Below are 20115 nucleotides of genomic sequence, written 5' to 3'. Positions count from 1 at the left end.
GAACTGCCATTTCAATTCATGTTTTAGGCCACTTAGTTATTTCATTTTTTTAATTTACTAAAAAGTTCTAATAATTTTGTGCAAGCTAAACTGCAGACCACTGCTAATTATAAAAACCGAGGTGTATGAAACACAAGCTTGCTACAGTAAGCCACTCCACCGTACAGTAGGTGTATTTTGCGGACAGTGTTTCAGGGTGGGTGCCCTGTACCAGCCTGCCGGGCAGGTGCAGCTTCTAGTGACATGCTGAGTTATCTTTCCTAGCTGCTCTAGGCATCTGTGAAGACTTCACTACTTCCACATCATCGTTTTTAACCTATATAGTTCCAAAAGAATTTCTTTATCTCAAAAATTACGATCCAAAAGCTTAACTATTAAAGCTTTAAAGAACAGCCACACAATTTGCAATAAATTTAAAACCATGTGCTTAGAGTAACAGTCGATGGAATTTTTCACTGCTTTCCTATGTTCTCCCACAAAACATATTCTGTATTTCCAGGGTACAAACAATAAAAACAGTAAACTCTGAGGTTTTCTAAGTATGCAATTTAAAATATTAAAACAGTTTGATAACAGAAGTACTCACAAACTCTCTCCAAAATTCCCCGGCTCTAAAAACCCCGTAAGATTTTCTTCTTTTCCCTTAAGGAGCTATGATGAAAGAAAAGGTCCTTAAGTCAGCATATTAAAACAAATCTTTACCCAGAAAATATTTTCACATTACTTCTTTACTACTTACAAACCTTTTTTTCATAAAGTTTCCTAATATAGGGTTTCCAGAAATGTTCTTTTATTCCCTTTGCTTCCAAAACTAGGCCATCATGTAAGGAACAGAGTTTCTCAATGACACAAGGTGGGTCGGAGGAAGGTTTAGAATCCTTAGCATGAAAATCTTCAGACAGGCCTACAATGAGTAAAATCACAGAAGAGAGAGGTCAGGTAATATTCAATAAGTCAAATCGTAATAAATGAAAATAAAGTCTAATCAGCACGTGAGTTAGCATATAAGTATACAGGAAACAGTATATAAGGGCCTAATTTGACTCTAAATTTACCTCAAAAATAGCAAATAGACAAAAGAAAACTTAGGCAGTAATCTCTTCAACATCATCCTTGGCAACATATTTATGGATATGTCTCCTCAGGCAAGGGAAACAAAAACAAAAATCAACTATTGAGACAACACCAAAATAAAAGCTTCTGCGCAGCAAAGGAAACCATCAACAAAACAAAAAGGCAACCTAGTGAATGGGAGAAGAAATCTGCAAATGATTTATCCAGTAAGGAGTTAATATCCAAAATATATAAAGAAGTCATACAACTCAACACCAAAAAACCAAACAATCCGATTCAAAAATGGGCAGAGGACCTCAATAAACATTTTTCAAAAGAAGAGATCCAGACGGCTAACAGACACATGAAAAGATGCTCAGTATCACTCATCATCAGGGAAATGCAAATCAAAACCACAATGAGATACCACCTGTGTCACACCAGTCAGAATGGCTAGTATCAAAATGGCAAGAAATAACAAGCATTGGCAAGGATGTGCTGGTCTGTGGCGAGCCTCAGAAACCAGTCTCTGTTCTGTAGGATGGCGTTTGTCAAGTTGTCAAGAATAAGGCTTGCATCAGGAGATACCAGGTGAAATTTAGAAGGTGAGAGGGTAAGACTGATAACTATGTTCAGAAATGCTTGGTAATTCAGATTAAAAATACAGGATGATGGTCCACGTAACCAACAGAGAGATCATTTGTCAGACTGCTCATGCCCATATAGAAGAAGATATGATTGTGTGTGCAGCTCACGCTCATGAACTCACAAAGTATGGTGTGAAGGCTGGCCTGACAAATTATGCTGCAGCATATTGTATGGACCTGCTGCTGGTCTGTAGGCTCCTCAACAGGTTTGGCAGGGACAAGATCTGTGAAGGCCAAGTGGAAATGATTAGAGATGAATGCAATGTGGAAAGCACTGGTGATCAACCTGGTGCCTTCACCTGCTATTTGGATGCAGGGCTGCCCAGAACTACTACTGGACATAAAGTTTTGGGGGCCCTCAAGGGAGCTATGGATGGAGGCTTGTCTGTCACTCACAGTACCAAACAATTCCTTGGTTATGATTTGGAAAGCAAGGAAGTCAATGCAGAAGAAGATCGGAAGCATGTCATGGGTCAGAACGTTGCAGATTATATGTGTTACCTAATGGAAGAAGATGAAGATGCTTACAAGGAACAATTCTGTCAATACATAAAGAACAAAGTATCTCTAGACATGGTGAAGGAGATGTATAAGAAAGCTCTCGCTACTACCTGAGAGAAACCAGTCTATGAGAAGAAGCCTAAGAAAGAAGTTAAAAAGAAGAGGTGGAACCATCCCAAAAAATTGTCTCTTACCCAGAAGAAAGATTAGGGAGCTCAGAAGAAGGCAAGCTTCCTTAGAGCTCAGGAACAGGCTGCTGAAAGCTAATAAACCAAACCACAATTCCTATGAAGATTTTTCAGATAAAGACAATAAAAAAACTTATTCACCAAGCAGCTGACATACATACATACATACATACATACATACATACATAAATAAATAAATAAAAATAAGCAGTCATGGAGACAAAAAGTACAACATAAAGAATATAGTCAGTAATATCGTAATAACATTGTATGGTGATAGATGGTGACTACAGTTACCATGGTGAGTGCTGGGTGATGTATAGAATTGCTGAATCACTATATTGTACACTTGAAACTAATATGACATTGTATGTTAATTATACTTAAACAAAAATAAATATAAATAGAAGTAAAGTGTATCACTACTCAAAAGATTTTAGTTATTCAATTATTTATCTGGAGACACTTAAAAAAAAGAAACAATTTTAGTATATTGTAAGATCTAAAAAACATAAAAATAAAATATAACTTTGCAAATAAGTCTGACATTCAAATAAAAATATGACTTTGAAAAACATTACTATTCAAAGTATATATAGTTTATAAGCTTTCATTTCATTATATTGGAAGCATTTAACATATTGATTTACAGCTTATTCTTGCCCTAGATTCAGTATAAGAAAAACTAAATAAGAGTGGAAAAATGAAAAGCAGCCACTATATGGAAACATAAATTTGAGGGAGTTAGAAAGGAAAGGAGAGAAAAAAACATTAAATGAAAAACATTAAATATACCAAAGCAGGAGCAACTAGGTAACTAACTTCCTAACTTTAAAAATCTACCTTGAGAGTTGGACAAGCTAAAATTCTAATTGCAACCACCCCAAAATTGAAAATCATTCAGAATCCTATCCCTACCATGGTATTATTCAAATAGCAACAGCATTATATACTAGATCTATAAATACTGTTTAATATTTATAATATTAATTGTAAGTTATGATTTGGTCTCTTACTGTGTATCACTCACAGAAATTACATGCCTTAAAACCTGCTAAATGCATTGCCAAAACAATCATTTCTATTCATCTTTTAGTTTAAGAGCTAAAAATTCATTTTACTTATTTACAACCATTACTACTCCTCTTCTGTAGGGAAAAAAATTGAAATGAAGAGTATTTCAATAAATCCATTTTGAGCTACTTGTGAAAGCCTGGCAATGTAGAAACACAACATCAGTTTTAATGTCACTTTGCTACTCTGGATTTTTAAATTCCTTCTTCTTATTGAGTATATATTGCAGAAACTTCTCAAGTTGCCATGAAAGACTTTACAGTTTGTAATATTTGCAATTGCTTTTTCCATAAATATTTTTACAGAGAGCTCAACTCCTGGTGATAAGCAGTTATAAGTACTCTGGAAAACCAGGATGATAGAGCTTTTCAAAGCACTTATATTCTCTGATGCTGGAAACCTGTGGTATGTGCACAACTCCCAAGGGTAAACACAATGTAGAAATGTGAGTTGTCCAGTAATCTGCGATTTATAATCTTACCTTTAAAATTAGGATTCACCAGTTCTTTGCGATTGGAACACTGAAGGGCATTTCCATAAACCAAGTCCAAAGCACACAGGAGAAGATGGTAAGAATTGACCAAATCATCACTAATCATGGGGAAATTACCTACAGGAATGTAAACAGTTATCGAGTACATTTGCATCAACTTTACAATATTTTAAAAGTAATTTCTTCCTTTAATTAAAACGACATTTACAACACTGTACCAAAGCTGACTCAAAAGTTACATGAAGGGACACCTGGGTGGCTCAGCTGGTTAAGCAACTGCCTTCAGCTCAGGTCATGATCCTGGAGTCCCAGGATCGAGTCCCACATCAGGCTCCCTGCTTAGCGGGGAGTCTGCTTCTCCCTCTGCCCCTCCCCCCTCTCATGTGCTCTCTCTCTCTCATTCTCTCTCTCAAATAAATAAAATCTTAAAAAAAAAACCTTTAAAAAAAAAGTTACATGAAGTGTTCTGGCAAATTTACATTTTGAAATATTACTCTTAAAAGTCTAATAAATTTCTAAGTGTAATGAAAACCAAAACTTTACTAAAAACAACATTCATTCACTCAATATTCATTAAATAAGCATTAAATCCCTAGTAGCTGACCAAAATTTTATCACTGGCTTTTTTCTTTGAAAATTCTAAACAAACAACTTCATAAATTATCTCAAACTGTAGGAAATTCTTTAGTGTGAAAACATTTTTCTGTCAAGAAAATTAGATATTATACACCTGAAACTAATTAACACTGTATGTTAACTATACTGGAATTAAGATTTAAAACTTAATTAAAAACAAAAAAGTAAAAAAAATTAAAATACATGGAGACACACAATGGTCCAACATCTTTGGGATGCACAAAAAGCAGTTCTAAGAGGGAAACTAAAACAAAACAAAACAATATCCTAGGAATAACATAGATGCATGGTAACAAAGAAAAAAGAAACCAAACCTCAAACCTATAGAAACATGTCATTTCTGCAATCCTAGTTTTAAGTTTAACACTGAAATCAGTTTTTATAGGCAGGTAAACAGTTCAATTCTTAGAAATTAAGAAATATTTCTAGATATCTTTCATAACTTCGAGCATATCCCTTTTCTCATTAAACACTGCATATGAATGCTTCCTAGTGATTTTACACCCTTATAACATCACATGAATTCAAGTTTAATAGCTAACATACATCTGAGGGATTATTTCTAAACCTCAACATTTTCACACGTAATGCCTGCCCAAATACATGCAAACACACACACACACACACACACACACACACACACACACACACACACACACACACAACTTTGTTTCAGGCTTCCCCCCCCTTCCTCCAAATAAAGTTACCACTTACCTCCACATATCAGGATAACTCTCTTTTTGTATAGATGAAAACATTCAACAAATCAACTTAAATGAATTAAAGAGAAAAATTTTTTTGTTGTCAGAAAGACAATTGATAATTAATAGGTTAAGTTTTGCATTGATAACAACCAGACTAACTTGCCTGGTTCCACTATAAAGATGTTTAATATTAAAGTATACTCAGTTTCTCAAATGTAAAACAGGAAGTGGCACCTACTGGTTTCAAGCTACAAAGCCCATCAGATTGACAAGCCTAAACTTGTCACTGGTTTGTACTTGCCATAAAGGAAAAAAAAAACAAAAAAACAAAAAAACAGCAGCACTATAACTTCTAAGAAAAAACAGAAAGGCCCCTAAAGATCAGAATCTTAAACTCCAAGACTGTCCCAACCCGACATACTTTACATTTCAAATCCTGACTTCAGAAATAAATCTCACTTTGTAAGATAAGTTATCTTTCAAATAAAGATAACTTGTTTAAACTCCGAAGTTGGCTTATTTATCAGGAATGAGGAGACTGGAGAGTGTAAAACAGGAACTGATTTGGTCTTCAGGCCACAAAGCCCTTCATGATGACAAGCCCAAACTTGTCACTGGTGTATACTGCCACAGGAAGTCAACAAAGATAACGGGCAGAAAGTTGGCTTATGTATCAGGAATGAGATAATCTGGGATTGCCCATATGCTGCAGGGAAGTCATGAGAAAGGTGGCTACAGAAGAGTACAACTCTCTCCAAATAACTAAATCAAGAATGAATAAAACGAATTAAACAACTCTATTAGAAAAGATCCTAGTGAATCATAAAAGATCAGAGTGTCAGACACTCTTCAGATTAAACAAATTATAGATGGAATAATAAAACTCAAACACTGAGTTAACTGCAGAGACAAAAAATATGCCACCCCAGGTGATCAAGTGAGACCAAAATGTAAATAAGGACAAAACATTCTTTGTAAATAGTTTATGTAGTACCAAACACATTCACTCCCAGGTACACGGACACCATAAAAGACATAAACAAAACAGATAAAAATCCCAGAAGTCAGTTATACCTGCCCACAATCGAATGACAAGATTAATACTGTATATAATACCAGCCACGGCAAACTAAAAGTGACAGCAAGTGACAGTATGAGAACAGTTTATATGCTCCTACGCCTTTATTTTGTACCACTTACCATATCACATTTATCTCCACTAAAGAAACATGCCAGTGTGATGGAAAACAAAATAACTAACAGCTTATTTTTGGCAGAAGAAAGATTTTTCTCTTCTTTTCTTATTTAAATTCAATTAGCCAACATATAGTACATCATTAGTTCAATAAGCCATCAGTTTTATAGAACCCCCAGTGCTCATCACATCACGTGCCCTCCCCAATGCTCACCACCCAGCTGTCCCATCCTGCCACCCACCTTCTCCTCCGCAACCCTCTGTTTGTTTCCCAGAGTCAAGAGTCTCTCATGGTTTGTCTCCCTCTCTGACCTCCTCCCATTCGGTTTTCCCTCCCTTCCCCTGTGATCCTCTGCACTACCTCTTATATTCCACATATGAGTGAAACCATATAATTGCCTTTCTCTGATTGACTTATTTCAGTTAGCATAATACCTTCAATCAACCATGTAGCTCAGGGAAGAAGGCTGAGCTCTCACTCAACTAGCGACGGAGGACCAGCTATAATCAGATACATCAAACCCCGAGAGCAGTGGAGTGACACATCCTTGCTAGAGGGCCTTCACATCTGGCACGAAACCAAGAGCTAGATGCAGGTTCAAATCCTAGCTCTGTTTCTAGCAGCTAGTTTTTGGGCTTCAGTTACCAATCTTAAACGTAAATAATTTGGGCTACTTGATCTAATAATGAGAATCTCTTACATTTATGAAATTCCTTCTCGCTCTATGATTCTTTGATTATAACTTTGTATTTTATTGGGTTCTCTTAATAGCAAAGGCATTCTACATAGTGTGTAATTAACGTAACTGTACTTTCTTTTCTTTTTGAGATTACTAAGAATCATTTCTACATAGAAATTTAGAGAGGACCCCTCCAAAAAAAACAAAACAAAACATGTTTCACTGAATACAAACCTTGGGTAAGTTACGGGAGATGAGAAGGGGGAGAAAATAAATTGTATCCAAAGGCATTTGAGCAAGTATATTTATCTGAACAAAATGCAAAAAGTAATCCGAACTACACATACTGAGGATGAGCAGTCACCCTAAGCAAAGTAAGACGTGGCTCATGAAAAATACAGCTCAAGATACCAGTACAGACCACTAATGTGTTTTCAGTCCATAACGCAGAAGAATAGCTTTCAGTGGAAAAGATGTTACATAAAAACAAAATTAAAGGATTTTCCATTTAACGAAAGAAGTTTTGGACATTATAAAGAAATTCAAAAGACTTTTATGAAAAGGCAATACTTAAAAATGAATCTGAGACTAAAACCCTTAAGAAATTTTCCAGTGAGCATCTTTCCCTGATACACATTACAGGTTGACAAAAGTAGTATGTGAACATTTAAATAAGCTAACACCTAGATAAATATTGCTCTGTCTTACCTTTTGCGTATATAAAGAGCACCCAACAAAAATGGAAAACTTCGGACACGGTACAGGGCTGTCGCCTTTGGGGGACGAAAAAAGTCATGAGATAACAGAAGCATTTGAAAAAGACATCACAAATGACTATAAAGTAGGTGAGACACCAAACCCACAGTTAAAGGGAGTAAGAGCAGATTCACTTCACACAGAAAACGTGCAAGAAGTTCTGCTCCAACCAAATACTGGTAAGGACAAAGCCAAGGAAAGAGCTCATCCCAGAAAAAAGAAAATTCTGAAGAACTATAAAAAGTTCTCAAGGTCAAGACAGGTAAGGTAGAAAATGAGTAACAACAGTTCTTTCGGATGACATCAGCAAGGCTAATGCTGCTTTCGGACCAGTGTATATTCTTGAGAGATTATTCTCTCATTTTTTCTTTCCTTTATCACAGCTGATGAACTGTAAACCCTCTCTCCCTAAAGACATTCCAGATTACATCAAGTCACAAAAGGACTATTTAATGTAAATTCTGGGCTTCCTAGAATTCTTTATTCTTTATCATTAAGACGATCCATTCTATTTTGCCAACGCTGTATGCTGAAGAGAGTTTCAGAGCTGTTTTAAGCTCTTAGCTTTTCTACCAGAACCTCTGGCGATGTTTAGATAAGACATCTGTGGTCTCCACACCCCAACAAGGAGCTCTGAGGAGAGCTCTGAGGTTTAGTTCCCCCACTGTCCTTCGCAAGGCATACTTGCTCTCCATGTGCCTCAGTCTCTTCATCTACTGAACGATTATTCTACTTGGGCATAGTTTTGTACTTAAGTCACCAGTCCATGGCAAGGATTAAATGTCAGTGCCCTGCTTTTTAAAAGTGGCCTCTCGGGGTGCCGGGGGGCTCAGTTGGTTAAGCGTCTGACTCTTGATTTCGGCGCAGGCCATGATCTCAGGGTCGTGAGATCAAGCCCCTCATTGGGCTCCACACTCAGAGCAGAGTCTGCTTGAGATTCTCTCTCCCTCTGCTCCTCCCCATTTTCGTGCATGCTCTAAGATAAATAAATAAATAATATCTTTAAAAAATCAAAAAATACAAAATAGAAGTGGCCTCCCTACCACAGGCACATGAGAACTATTCAGTTTTAATGCCTCCCCAGATAAAAGCCAAACTTTTTAGCTCAACACTCAAGCCACTCTAAAAACTCTAACTTGAGAACCCTAGAATTTAACCTACTAGGCCAAACGCCTCTTACTTTGCCACTTTGGTGTATTCTTTCTTTGTCCTATGCAATGAAGGCTCTATCTGTATCTCCAAATTCACCTGTCGAAATCCCACCACTGTTCCTTATTCCATGGAACCGTAGTGAACTGGCTCATGCACAGTGGTTTAATTTTGGCTCAGAAGTTGTATGTTTCTGTTATCTTTCACATTTCTACATGCCTCCTCTCCACAACTATACTGTAAGCCCTCAAAAGACAGTGGCTGTGGGTTTGGGTTTTTTTTTTTTTAAAGACTTGTGTCTTGGGGTGCCTGGGCGGCTTAAGTCGGTTAAGGATCTAACTCCTGATTTCAGCTCAGGTCATGATCTCAAGAGTTGTGGGACTGAGCCCCGTGTCAGGCTCTGCACTGAGCACTGAGCCTGCTTAAGATTCTCTCTCTCTCTCTCTCTCAAAAATAAATAAATACTTGTGTCCTATATAATACTTAACAACATACTTCACACAGGAAGTTCTCAATAAACACCCAGTGACAAATATTCAAAGTGTATGTGAGATGTAGTACAGAGTCATGGTGAAACATCTGGGTTCTGCAAGCAGACCACTAATTTCAATAGCTCCACACTCACTGTGTGACCCTGACTAAATTACTTCACCTCTCAAGGGTGTATGTTTCTCCACTTGTAACATCAGAAATCTCATATGGTTGTCATAAGGATTCACTGAAGTAATACAGATTTAAATCTTAGAACAGTCCCCATAATAAATGCTCAGTAAATGGTGTATGTTACTACTATTAACCAAAAGTACTAATAAATGTATACAGAGTGATCTAAATGTAAAATTTTTAAAATAAAGTTATCTTACAATTTTCTTAACTATAATTAGGTAGTATACATACACTACCAAATTATCAAAGCAAGTGCAATCTAAAATCATTTTCTACAACACTCCAAAGAAAGAAGATATTCTCTATCTTCCTGTAAATGACATCAGCCTCGTTCAGACTTAGAACAAAGCATCTATCCAAACTTTGGAAATAGTTCTCCAAAACTACAAGCAAACTAGAGCAGCTGCTTCCTTAGCAGTGGAGTCAACTATCTAAGAAAGTACATAGTTTCTTTTATTTTTTAAAAGCTGCTCACTTGGGATGCCTGGGTGGCTGAGTCAGTTAAGCGTCTGCCTTCAGCCCAGGTCATGATCCCAGGGTCCTGGGATCGAGCCCCATGTTGGGCTCCCTGCCCAGGAGGGAATCTGCTTCTCTCTCTCCCTCTGCCCCTGCTCCATTTCTCTCTCTCACTTGCTCACTCTCTCTCTCAAATAAATAAATAAAAATTAAAAAAAAAAAAAAGCTCCTCACTTACTGTAAACATCCTTCACAATTTGGGAAAAAATTTTATATTGAAAGAGAGGCAAAAAAAAAAAAAGAAAGAAAGAGAGGCAGACATTATTCATTCAATTATAATAACTCCTTTTCCCTGACTTTTCTTGTCAACATTGTTCTAGTTCTAGTTTAAGAACAATTTCCATTTTTACTTTGTGAAAAAGCGTTCATGATCAAGGTAGAGAATGTGCATCACATGATTGCCTTTATCTGTCAGGAAAGATGGAAAACATTGAGCCAGAGTAAGTTGATAGATTTTGCAGACATGATCAGAAAGCACAAATTCATAATCGTTTCAGGTCCCCTACTCTCCTGCATCCAGTTTCTCTACTCTTGATTGATCGTAAACTTCAAAATACATACAGAAGCCAGTTCAGAGGGGATTATCTGTTACTAAGCTGGACATAAAAGTCAAATAATAGAAATAGTCAACATAGCCAATAACAGAAAATTAAGGAGTCAAATTCTATACCCAAGGTGGCCAATTGGCAAAAATATCTAAGATCTGACTTTTATATTTTTGGGTACTTAAATGAAAAGGGAAAGTTTACAGAAATGATAACTCCATGCATTTTGCAATATGAAGGAAGCCAAATTCTTCATGGCTAACATGAAATGAGAAGAAATTATTATTAAAAGAGAGCTACTGGAAAGACAGTGTATTTATGAAATCACATTTGTTTTTTTAAGACTAGCACAATAGGGGTATCTGGGTGGCTCAGTCAGTTAAGTGACCAAATCTTGATTTCTGCTCAGATCATGATCTCATGGGTTGTGAGACTGAGCCCCACGATGGCCTCCTCGCTGGGCTTGGAGCCTACCTAAGATTATCTCTGCCCTTCCCCCCACCTCGTGTGCATGCACTCTTTCTCTCTCTAAAGAAACAAAACAAACTAACAAAATAAACTGAGGGATCAGAACTGTAGCACAGATTAAAAAAAAAAAAAAGCATATTCCTGACTAACAAATATAAAAACATACCGCTGTTTTCTTCCTCTCTGTTGACGAGGCTGCTCCTCTTGAGGATATTTAAAAATGTCCTGAAAAATGGGTTCATATTTCTTAAAAATTACCGCTGAAACAGTGAAGTTTCTTTCTAATCTCTCAGTACGTTCTCTGAAATGTGGGGGTAGATTTGCCATGTCTTCCCACTTCTTCATCTTGTTAAAAAATTCAATTAAGCTGATATTAAAAACAAAAAATGAGATATTTTCAAAATTAACACAAAGGTAGGGTACACAAATTAAATCAAAAATTTAACTCATTAAATTATATTACTTTCAGACAGTGATAAAATCACAATTCATGCCTCTGACTAGCTTAATCTCTTACAGATTGGTTTATTTCTCTGATTTTCCTAATCTATTCTTCTGAGATTACCAGAGGGTTTTACTTTTTTAATTATGAAAAATATAAAAATACAAAATAATTAATCAGAGTAATGTAACCAACACTTAAGTACCCAACTGCCCCATTTAACAAACATTAACATATTGAATAGATTTTGCCATGTTTGCTTCAGGTTCTACAAAAACAGCCAAATGCCCATTTGTACTCTTCCCCAAACCCATGCCCCCCTCTGCCTCCCCAAAGATAACCACCATTCTAAAGTTAGTCTGAATCTGTGTTATAATACTTACTACTTAGTGTACCTACTATATGGATCTATATGTATCCATAAACAGTAAGTACTATCTTTTATGTGTGTGGCTTTAAGATTTTACATAAATTGTATCATACAGTAAGTAGCATTCTGCAACTTGCTTTTTCATTCAATGTTTCTGAGATTAACATTGATACATGCAGATCTCTTTCATTTTAATTGTTAAAAATATTCCTTCATATGAACTACCATGACTTTTTGCATTCATTCCCCAACCAATGAAAATTGAGGTTTCTAATTTTACTTTATGACAAAAAAATGCTGTAACAACACATTCTTGTACTTGGATGTAAGAGCTTCTTTAGGGACACCAAGAAGTAGAATTGCTGAGTTAGAGACTGTGCATCTTCAAGTTTACAAGATATTGTCAAATTTCCCATTCAAGTGGCCATGCCAATTTATACTCTCACCAAGGTACACCAGCAATACAGAGTTCCCATTTCCCCACATAATGACCAAAGCTGGTTTTATCAGATTTCAAATTTCCCCAATCTGATGAGAATGACAGATACCTTGTTTTTAATTTGAACTTCCTTGGTTACTAGTGAAATTGAACATCTTTACATATATCTATTAGCTATGTGAGTTCTGACTTTTGGGAAACCACATTCTTTACCCCTTGTTTAGTAGCTGTTTGTCAATCATGCAACCATTTGTTAGTAGCTCTTTATATAATTCTGGATACTGATCTTTTGTCAGTTATACACATTATAAATATCTTTGCCCGACATACTTTGTTTTTAACCCATTTTAGTTCGTTATGGCAGAAAAGTAAATAATCTGAACTCAAAGGTAAAAATTTAAAGATAGAAACTGAATTTCTGAAATGGAAATACAACTGAAGTCTAGGACTGTATTACTTGCATTAAAATGTTGGATAAGTTCGATTTACTACGGTTTATGATGATGATTCCATAATTTGGCCTTTGCTTCTAAAGTTCCTCATCCGTCACTTAACTGGATTACTCTGCCTCCCCTTTTCTTCTCCGTAACGATTACACTTTTGCACTTCTGCAGGTTTACAGCTCAGGGGTTCAACTCTTTATGCACTGTCTCTTGTTCTTAGGCCTAAATATAACTTGGGATGGAGTTCAAGGTTAATAAATAGGCTACAGCTAAAATAGTACATCTCTTGTTATTTTAATAGTAAGCAATGTTTTAAGCCATTAGGTACATAAATTTTGACTGTGGTATTCTCCCCCACAAAGTGCCAAATACTCTTTTTCCACCAATCTTTAATAAGCCATAAAAGAAAATTCACCCAAAAGGCACAAATTATAAATATAATCAATTCAATTACACAACAAATAGAAAAAGCAATTTTTGCCTCTTCTTTAAAACAGTATTTGACCCTTTCAATAATTGATTGTAACAGTGTTGCTTATCCCCCCCAAACAGGAAATGGGGAAGTCTTTACACATTCCATATATTAAAATACAAATCCTGTGCCTGTAGTTTTAAGTTTAGTACCCTATTTTATTTACCTTTATAATTTAGAGTATATCCTGAAGTTTTCAATAGCCTTATTTAGAATTCTGCCAATTCTGCACAATAGTAAGTCATAACCTTTAATAGTAAAATCTTCATACAAATGCCTAATACATTAAAATTTCAGTACTTTTCACTAAAGAGTAAAACATAATAGATACTTAGATGTGCTAAAGGAAAACCATGACCTAGTTTCTAAACTCAGCACTCTATAGGTACAAACGCCTGGGAAATGATGACAGAATTCTTACTATCAGTATGATTTTTGAGCTTTCATATTCGTCACATTCTACCTTTCAAACTCTGACAGTTACCTCTGCTCTGAACATCGCAGGATTCTAGTTAAAGATACATAGTTTCCTTCAACTGTCCCTTTGCTTACAGTTGGCACAGATTTTCTGCAAGCCACATATAAGGCACATGCTAACCAGTGAAGATCATTTCCCTGTAAAATAAAAGAAAATTGAGTTTTAGCTAATGAGCTATGTAAACATTTCAATATAATAAACTTTTTAGATTAAATGGAAGGCACTATTTTTATGTTTGTGGGAAACTGTATTTTCAATGACGGCTCTATCCCATGTGCTCCTTATACTCTGACATTGACATTTTCACACTGAGAGAGAGGAATCTGTGTTCTGCTCCCTCATTTTCAACTGTCTCAACTCATAGCATAGGTGAAAATGATGCTATGTTACTTGCAAGATCATAAAGGGCAATAAAGATTCTACCTGGTTCACTCTCTCAGCATACATGCCCTGGGTGTCCCAGTGTGGGACAATTAACAGTCACAGAGACTCAATTTTCTTATCTGAAGGCTGTGAGAATGAAATGAGTTACAAGAATAAAGCACAGAAAATACAAGAAATCAAAAGATAAAATTCTATAACCAATACTCTGTATTAAATATCATATGAGGGACGTCCGGGTGGCTCAGTCAGTTAAGTGTCTGCCTTCGGCTCAGGTCATGATCTCAGGGTCCTGGGATCGAGCCCCGCATCAAGCCCTGCATCAGGCTGCCTGCTCAGCGGGGAGTCTGCTTCTCCCTCTCCTCCCTGCTCCTTCTCTCTCTCTCTCTCTCTCTCTCGCTATCTCTGTTGCTATCTGTCTCTCTCTCTTTCTCTCTCAAATAAAATCTTCTTAAAAATATCATGAGTCTTATTTTCCATTGTACACTTCCATGAGACTGACATCCTATGTTATCTTACAGCATACCCGATTACAAGCTCCACAAGGGCAGAGATTTTTAAGTTTTGTTCGCTGCTCTGTCCCCATCAACTACAACAGTATCTGGCAAAGAAGAGGTAATAAAGAAGTATTTGATAAATGAGTATTCATTCATTCATTGGGTAAACTGAGCTAAGAATCTGAAATCCAAGTCTTTAAAAAACTGAGGAATTAAACATGTGTTTTCAAAAATAATTTACTAACCATCAATTGTTTGTCACTTGCTTATGTAACACTGGACTTCATACAACTTAATCCCTATGGGTTGAAATACCTCAGCTGTATGATGCTAATACTTGTTCTATCCAATTTAAAAGATTATCCTGAGGACAAAATAAAAGCTTATTTGGAAACACTTATGCCCATCACCAAAGAACCACTGGAACCACTGACCACAGAACCACTGAGAAATAAATAGGAATGTGGCCTATTCGGCCACATCACCTAAGCATAGGAAGGAGCTTGGTAAACTCTCAAGCACAAGCACTGTCCATGACTGCCTTATGTGCAAGAAACTACACATTACCTGATTAAACCTTCAGAACAAGGCTGATGTAGGTACAAATATCTCAAATTTACATATCACAAAATTGAGTTTTGGAGTGGTTAAGTAAATTGCCCAAAGTCACCTAGGTCTGTCAAGTTCTAAAGCCACCATATTACTAGCCTTTCCCCCCACCCTGTAGATGTAACTACAGGGAGAAGGAATTGAAATAAGATTCTATTAATGCAAGAATAAATAGTAGCCTTAGTGAGTTACATGCAGGCAAAAACACCCTATTATTATAATTAAACAATACCTTGGTTAGGCCTTCCCATTCTATTTGCCCCGCTCTTTCCACAAACTGTAAAACAACTTAAGAAAATCCTATGGCCGCCTGTTTAATGCCACACACAAGCAAACAGCTGATAAACAATCCAGACTTCCGTGTCACTTCCCATTGGTCCACAAAGGGGAGGTGCCTACAGAGTTGAGCCTCACTGGCTAGAATGGCCATTTTCCTCATCTGCAAGCCCCGTCCGAAGAAAGGGACATAACATGCCTAAATCACAGCGGCTATAGAGTCCTGTGCAACGTCTGGGGTGACCAAAACGTCCTCAAGGTCGTCGCAGTCCGGACTTCCTAGGGACAAATGGGGGGGGGGGCATTTATCCAAGTGCAGGTAGGCAGAAAGCCCGTTTCATCTGCCCTCAGGAAGATTCGCCCTAGTTTACACACAAATACAGCCCGAAACTTAACGACGCGTTGGCTCTACGGATGCAGTGCCGGGACAAAGGCAATTTGGTACAGCAGGAAAAGAACTGAAGGAGCAGCCTGGCAACCGAGGCGCTAAAATCGGGCTAATCTCCGTGGGAGCACAGCCAAGTCCCCTCCCCTTCTCCTCACGGTCTCAACAACTGCACCTGTTCATTCTGCCAACAAGGTGGTTGTATTTTTGCAATCGTGACCCCAGCACGACCTCAGCCTCGCGCTGCCACTTTAGGGCAAGAGGTGTTCCCCACTCGGAACCCGAAAGGGAACAGCTGCGAGACGGCGTTCACTTGCAGGGCCGCTAAGGGCTTTCCGAAAGCCAGGTCTCCAGGACCAAGGTGCCCGGGGAGGATTCCCACCGCTCTGCAGGCTGGGGACCGGAGACCCGGGGCCTGCCCGAGGGTCCCTGCAGGGCGCTCGACCCGGGGAGGGGAGGAGCCCCATTTCCGCGGCGGGGCGCGACGACTAGGCCCGGAAAGCCCCTCCTCTCCTCCCCCGGGCGCACCTCCAGCGTGTAGCTCTCGCTCATGTTGCGGTAGCTGTCCCAGGCCTCGGCCCGCGCCGCCTCGTCCATGTTTAGGCGGCTGCACAGCTCGTCGAACCGCTGCTGGGTCTGAGGGGCCGGCGACCGCGCCGGCTGCGCGGCGTCCTCCGCCTCCCCGTCGTCTTCCTCCTCCTCATCCGAGGCTGCCGCCGCCGGAGGAGGAGGCGGGGGCGGCGGCGACTGGTCGCCTCCCGAAGGCATAGCGCACCCCTGGGCGGCCGGTCCTCAGGTGAGCTGAGGGCCCGAGCCCGCAGCCATTCAAACCGCGAAGCGCCCGCCCGTCGGCCGTCCGCACGGCGACTGCGCCGCCACCAAGGAAGCTAGACCTCATATAGGCACCCGTAGTTCCGAGCGTGGCCTGATGGGAAATGTAGTCCGAGCCGGGGGCCCACGCGGGTCAAAAACCTCATTTTCAAAAAAATCAACCCACGTAGTGTTCCTTGGGCTAAAATAAAAGCGGCTTTGCTACGTTTTAACTACGTCCCCGTGGCGGGACCATTCGGCAGCGCTGTATGGAAGAGAAAACACCCCAAAAACATTGACTTGTGATGGTTTCGTATCCAAGGTAGCTCCAAAATTAATACTCATTATCTGAATGTCCTTATGTCTAAAATAAGAACAATAGCAAGCAAGGGACTGTCTGCCTAAGTTTGAATTTCCGCATCGCTCCTAATTTCTCGTTCTTTCCTATGTTTTAATTTTATGTGAGGGGCGCCTGGGTGGCTCAGTTGGTTAAGCGACTGCCTTCGGCTCAGGTCATGATCCTGGAGTCCCGGGATCGAGTCCCGCATCGGGCTCCCTGCTCAGCAGGGAGTCTGCTTCTCCCTCTGACCCTCTCCCCTCTCGTGCTCTCTATCTCTCATTCTCTCTCTCTCTCAAATAAATAAATAAAATCTTAAAAAAATAATAATAATTTTATGTGAGCCTTTCAAATAAATATTGGATTTTTTTTTAAGCAGTAATTATTTTATTTCCCAAAGGGCAAATTTACCTTCACTTTAAGTGATACTTTTGTACTATCCTCAATTGGCTTAACTTTATTCCTTCATTTTTATTTTGCTTTCTCTTTCAGACTTGAATCACTTTAATAACAATCCTCTTTGACTTATAAGTGGGTACAGTATAAAACATTTTTGTGTTTGAAGAACCAGTAATGTATTGCTGATTGCCAGGGGGTCACTTCCTTCTCTCTTCAGTGACCCTTTGAACCCAGCCACCATACTGTGAGGAAACCCAGGTTACTTGGAGCAGCATATTATCGATGGTAGACAAAGCTGGGCATTAGTTAAAGGGGTGAAAACAGATTTGATTCAGACACTAGTGACCATAAGTGAAGGAACTGAGCTCCACTCCAATCTGTGCAGAGGTGATGGGATGACTTAAAGGGAGAATGAAGGACTAGAGATGGGAGAGAGTGGCGCTCAACCAAAAAATTACAGAGGGTTGGTGAGTCTCAATGTGATCAGGCCAGCTGTATCTACTAGCAGGCAATTTATTGAAGTTAGGATTCTATCTTCCTACAGAGACTAGGAGACAGAGGCCCTATGTGGCTTTCAGATCATTGAGAAAGACACTTCAAATTGCAGGAGATACATACACATCTCAAAGGGACAGAGGGAGTCACCATTGGAAGCCGTTTTGGGTAAATGCTATAAGAAAGGGGGGTCTGGGGTCTATCATCAGGTGTTGGCTAAAGGTAAATTCTGGCAGCCTTGAGTTTTCTCAGACAGGCATTTTAATGCAGGGCTGCAGTCATCCTAGGGCACAGCCTTGTGCTGCTAGAAGCTGTGCTATATGGTTTGGTCATCTCTTACTACAGAGGTTTGAAGGAGAGTTCCGCAGTTCTGACCATTTGCATAGGATCTGAGGCCCCTGACCCTCAGCCCCAGCTATACTGAATGAGCCAGTTTGGAAGCAGATCCTCCAGCCTTCCATCAAGCTGTTCCAGCTAATGCTGTATGGAGCAGAGATGAACCTTGCCACCGATTCTGGCCCAACTGCAGATTTGTGGGCAAAAGAAATGATTATTATTCTTTCAAGAAACAAAGTTTTAGAATGACTTGTTATGCAGCAATAAATAATCAAACACTGGGGTGCCTGGGTGGCTTAGTCGGTTAAGCATCCGACTCTGGATTTCGGCTCAGGCCTTGATCTCAGGGTCATAAGTTTGAGCCCCGAGTTGGGCTCCACACTGTGCGTGGAGCCTAGATAAAAAAAGAAAAAAAGAAAACGAAAAAATAATCAAACTCCTATGAATAAGACAAGCTATCTATCAACTGTTTTTATACGAGCCTCAATTTTGCATGTGTAAAATCCTTACCCTGTTGTGATATGATAGCCCAATAGAATGTCAAAGCTTAACTGTGAATCTTCACATAAACTTTTATAAGACAAAAAACAAAACAAAACAAAGCAAAACAAAACACAGTGGTCTTGAAACTTTTTGGTCATGTCTCCCTAAAAGAACTACCTTCTAGCATATTTTAAAGTTGACACCTCAAACTTTTCATTAAAAGTTTGATCAGGTGTAATATCCAACATGCAACTATGAACCTTTAAAAACAAAACTGTTACTAGCCTATATCCAATGGACTCATAACAATTTGATACTCATTGTCATCCATTTTAAAAATCCATGACAAAACTTTGGTTTAACAATTAGAAATTTTATATCCTACCTTTCTCTCCTTTACCTCATATTCCTGTTCCACTCCAACAAAATTTTATCCTGATAAGTTTTGTGCTCAAAAGTTCTTTATGGATTCCTTTCCTATTTTCTTTCAGCAAAAACGTATATACAAATGAATTTTTTCAAGTATCCTTCTTTTTATTCTTTTATGTCAGATTCATCGAGGTGTAATTTGCGTGCGGTAAAATTTACTCTTGTAAGTGTACAGTTCTATGAATTTTGACAAATACATATAGTTATATTCACCACAATCACACTATAGAACATTTCTATCACCTGAAAAATTTCCTAGTGCCCCTTGTTAGTAAGCCCCTCATTATATACCCTCTGGCAACCATGGACCAATTTTCTGGCCCCATAGTTTGTCCTCTTTTCCAAAATGTCACATAAGTGTCATCATACAATATGTAGCCCTTGATTCTGGCTTCTTTCAACTTAGTATAATGCCTTTCAGATTCATCCATGTGCCCGTAGCTTGTTCCTTTTTATTGATAAGTAATATTCTATTGTATGAGTGTCCCAACATTTATTTATCCATTCAACAGTTGAAGATATCTTGGTTGTTTACAGTTTGGGGCGATTGTGAGAAAAGCTACCATCACATTTATGTAAATGTTTTTGCATAACGTAAGTTTTTCATTACTCTTGGGTCAACACCTAGGAGTGTGCTGTGGACTGAATGTTTGTATCCTCCCCAAATTCATATGTTGAAGTCCTAATCCCCAGTGTGATTGTATCTGCAGATAGGGCTTTTAGTAGGTACTTAAGGTTAAATGAAGTCATAAATGTGTGGCCT

The 20115-nt window shown here is 38.5% G+C and overlaps 1 protein-coding gene and 1 pseudogene across 3 annotated transcripts in view; one reads left to right on the top strand and one right to left on the bottom strand.

Annotated features, from left to right (window-relative positions):
- The window catches only part of RBL2 (RB transcriptional corepressor like 2), a 49364-nt gene extending 32439 nt beyond the window's left edge, over positions 1-16925 (bottom strand). The window contains exons 1-7 of one of the 3 annotated variants that reach the window (XM_028091551.2): positions 16592-16925; positions 13922-14052; positions 11438-11638; positions 7880-7944; positions 3945-4073; positions 744-904; positions 587-651 (exon numbers count right to left, since the gene is read on the bottom strand). In XM_028091551.2, the coding sequence (XP_027947352.1) occupies positions 587-651; positions 744-904; positions 3945-4073; positions 7880-7944; positions 11438-11638; positions 13922-14052; positions 16592-16831 (992 nt within the window). In that variant the 5' untranslated portion in view covers positions 16832-16925. Of the gene's footprint in view, positions 1-586; positions 652-743; positions 905-3944; positions 4074-5306; positions 5406-7879; positions 7945-11437; positions 11639-13921; positions 14053-15634; positions 15737-16591 lie in introns of those variants that run through there. The other 2 variants (XM_028091559.2, XM_088027375.1) reach the window with 2 other exon arrangements.
- LOC114199613 (large ribosomal subunit protein uL18 pseudogene) lies at positions 1707-2468 on the top strand (annotated as a pseudogene).
- Positions 16926-20115: the final 3190 nt, after the last annotated feature.

This window comes from Eumetopias jubatus, unplaced genomic scaffold (genome assembly GCF_037043125.1).
Source record: "Eumetopias jubatus isolate StellerSeaLion01/CBP00866 unplaced genomic scaffold, mEumJub1_p1.0 scaffold_10, whole genome shotgun sequence".
In the NCBI taxonomy this organism is placed as follows: Eukaryota; Metazoa; Chordata; class Mammalia; order Carnivora; family Otariidae; genus Eumetopias; species Eumetopias jubatus.
Note: the sequence above shows the minus strand (reverse complement) of the source record. Positions and strands in the feature narration are given on the sequence as shown.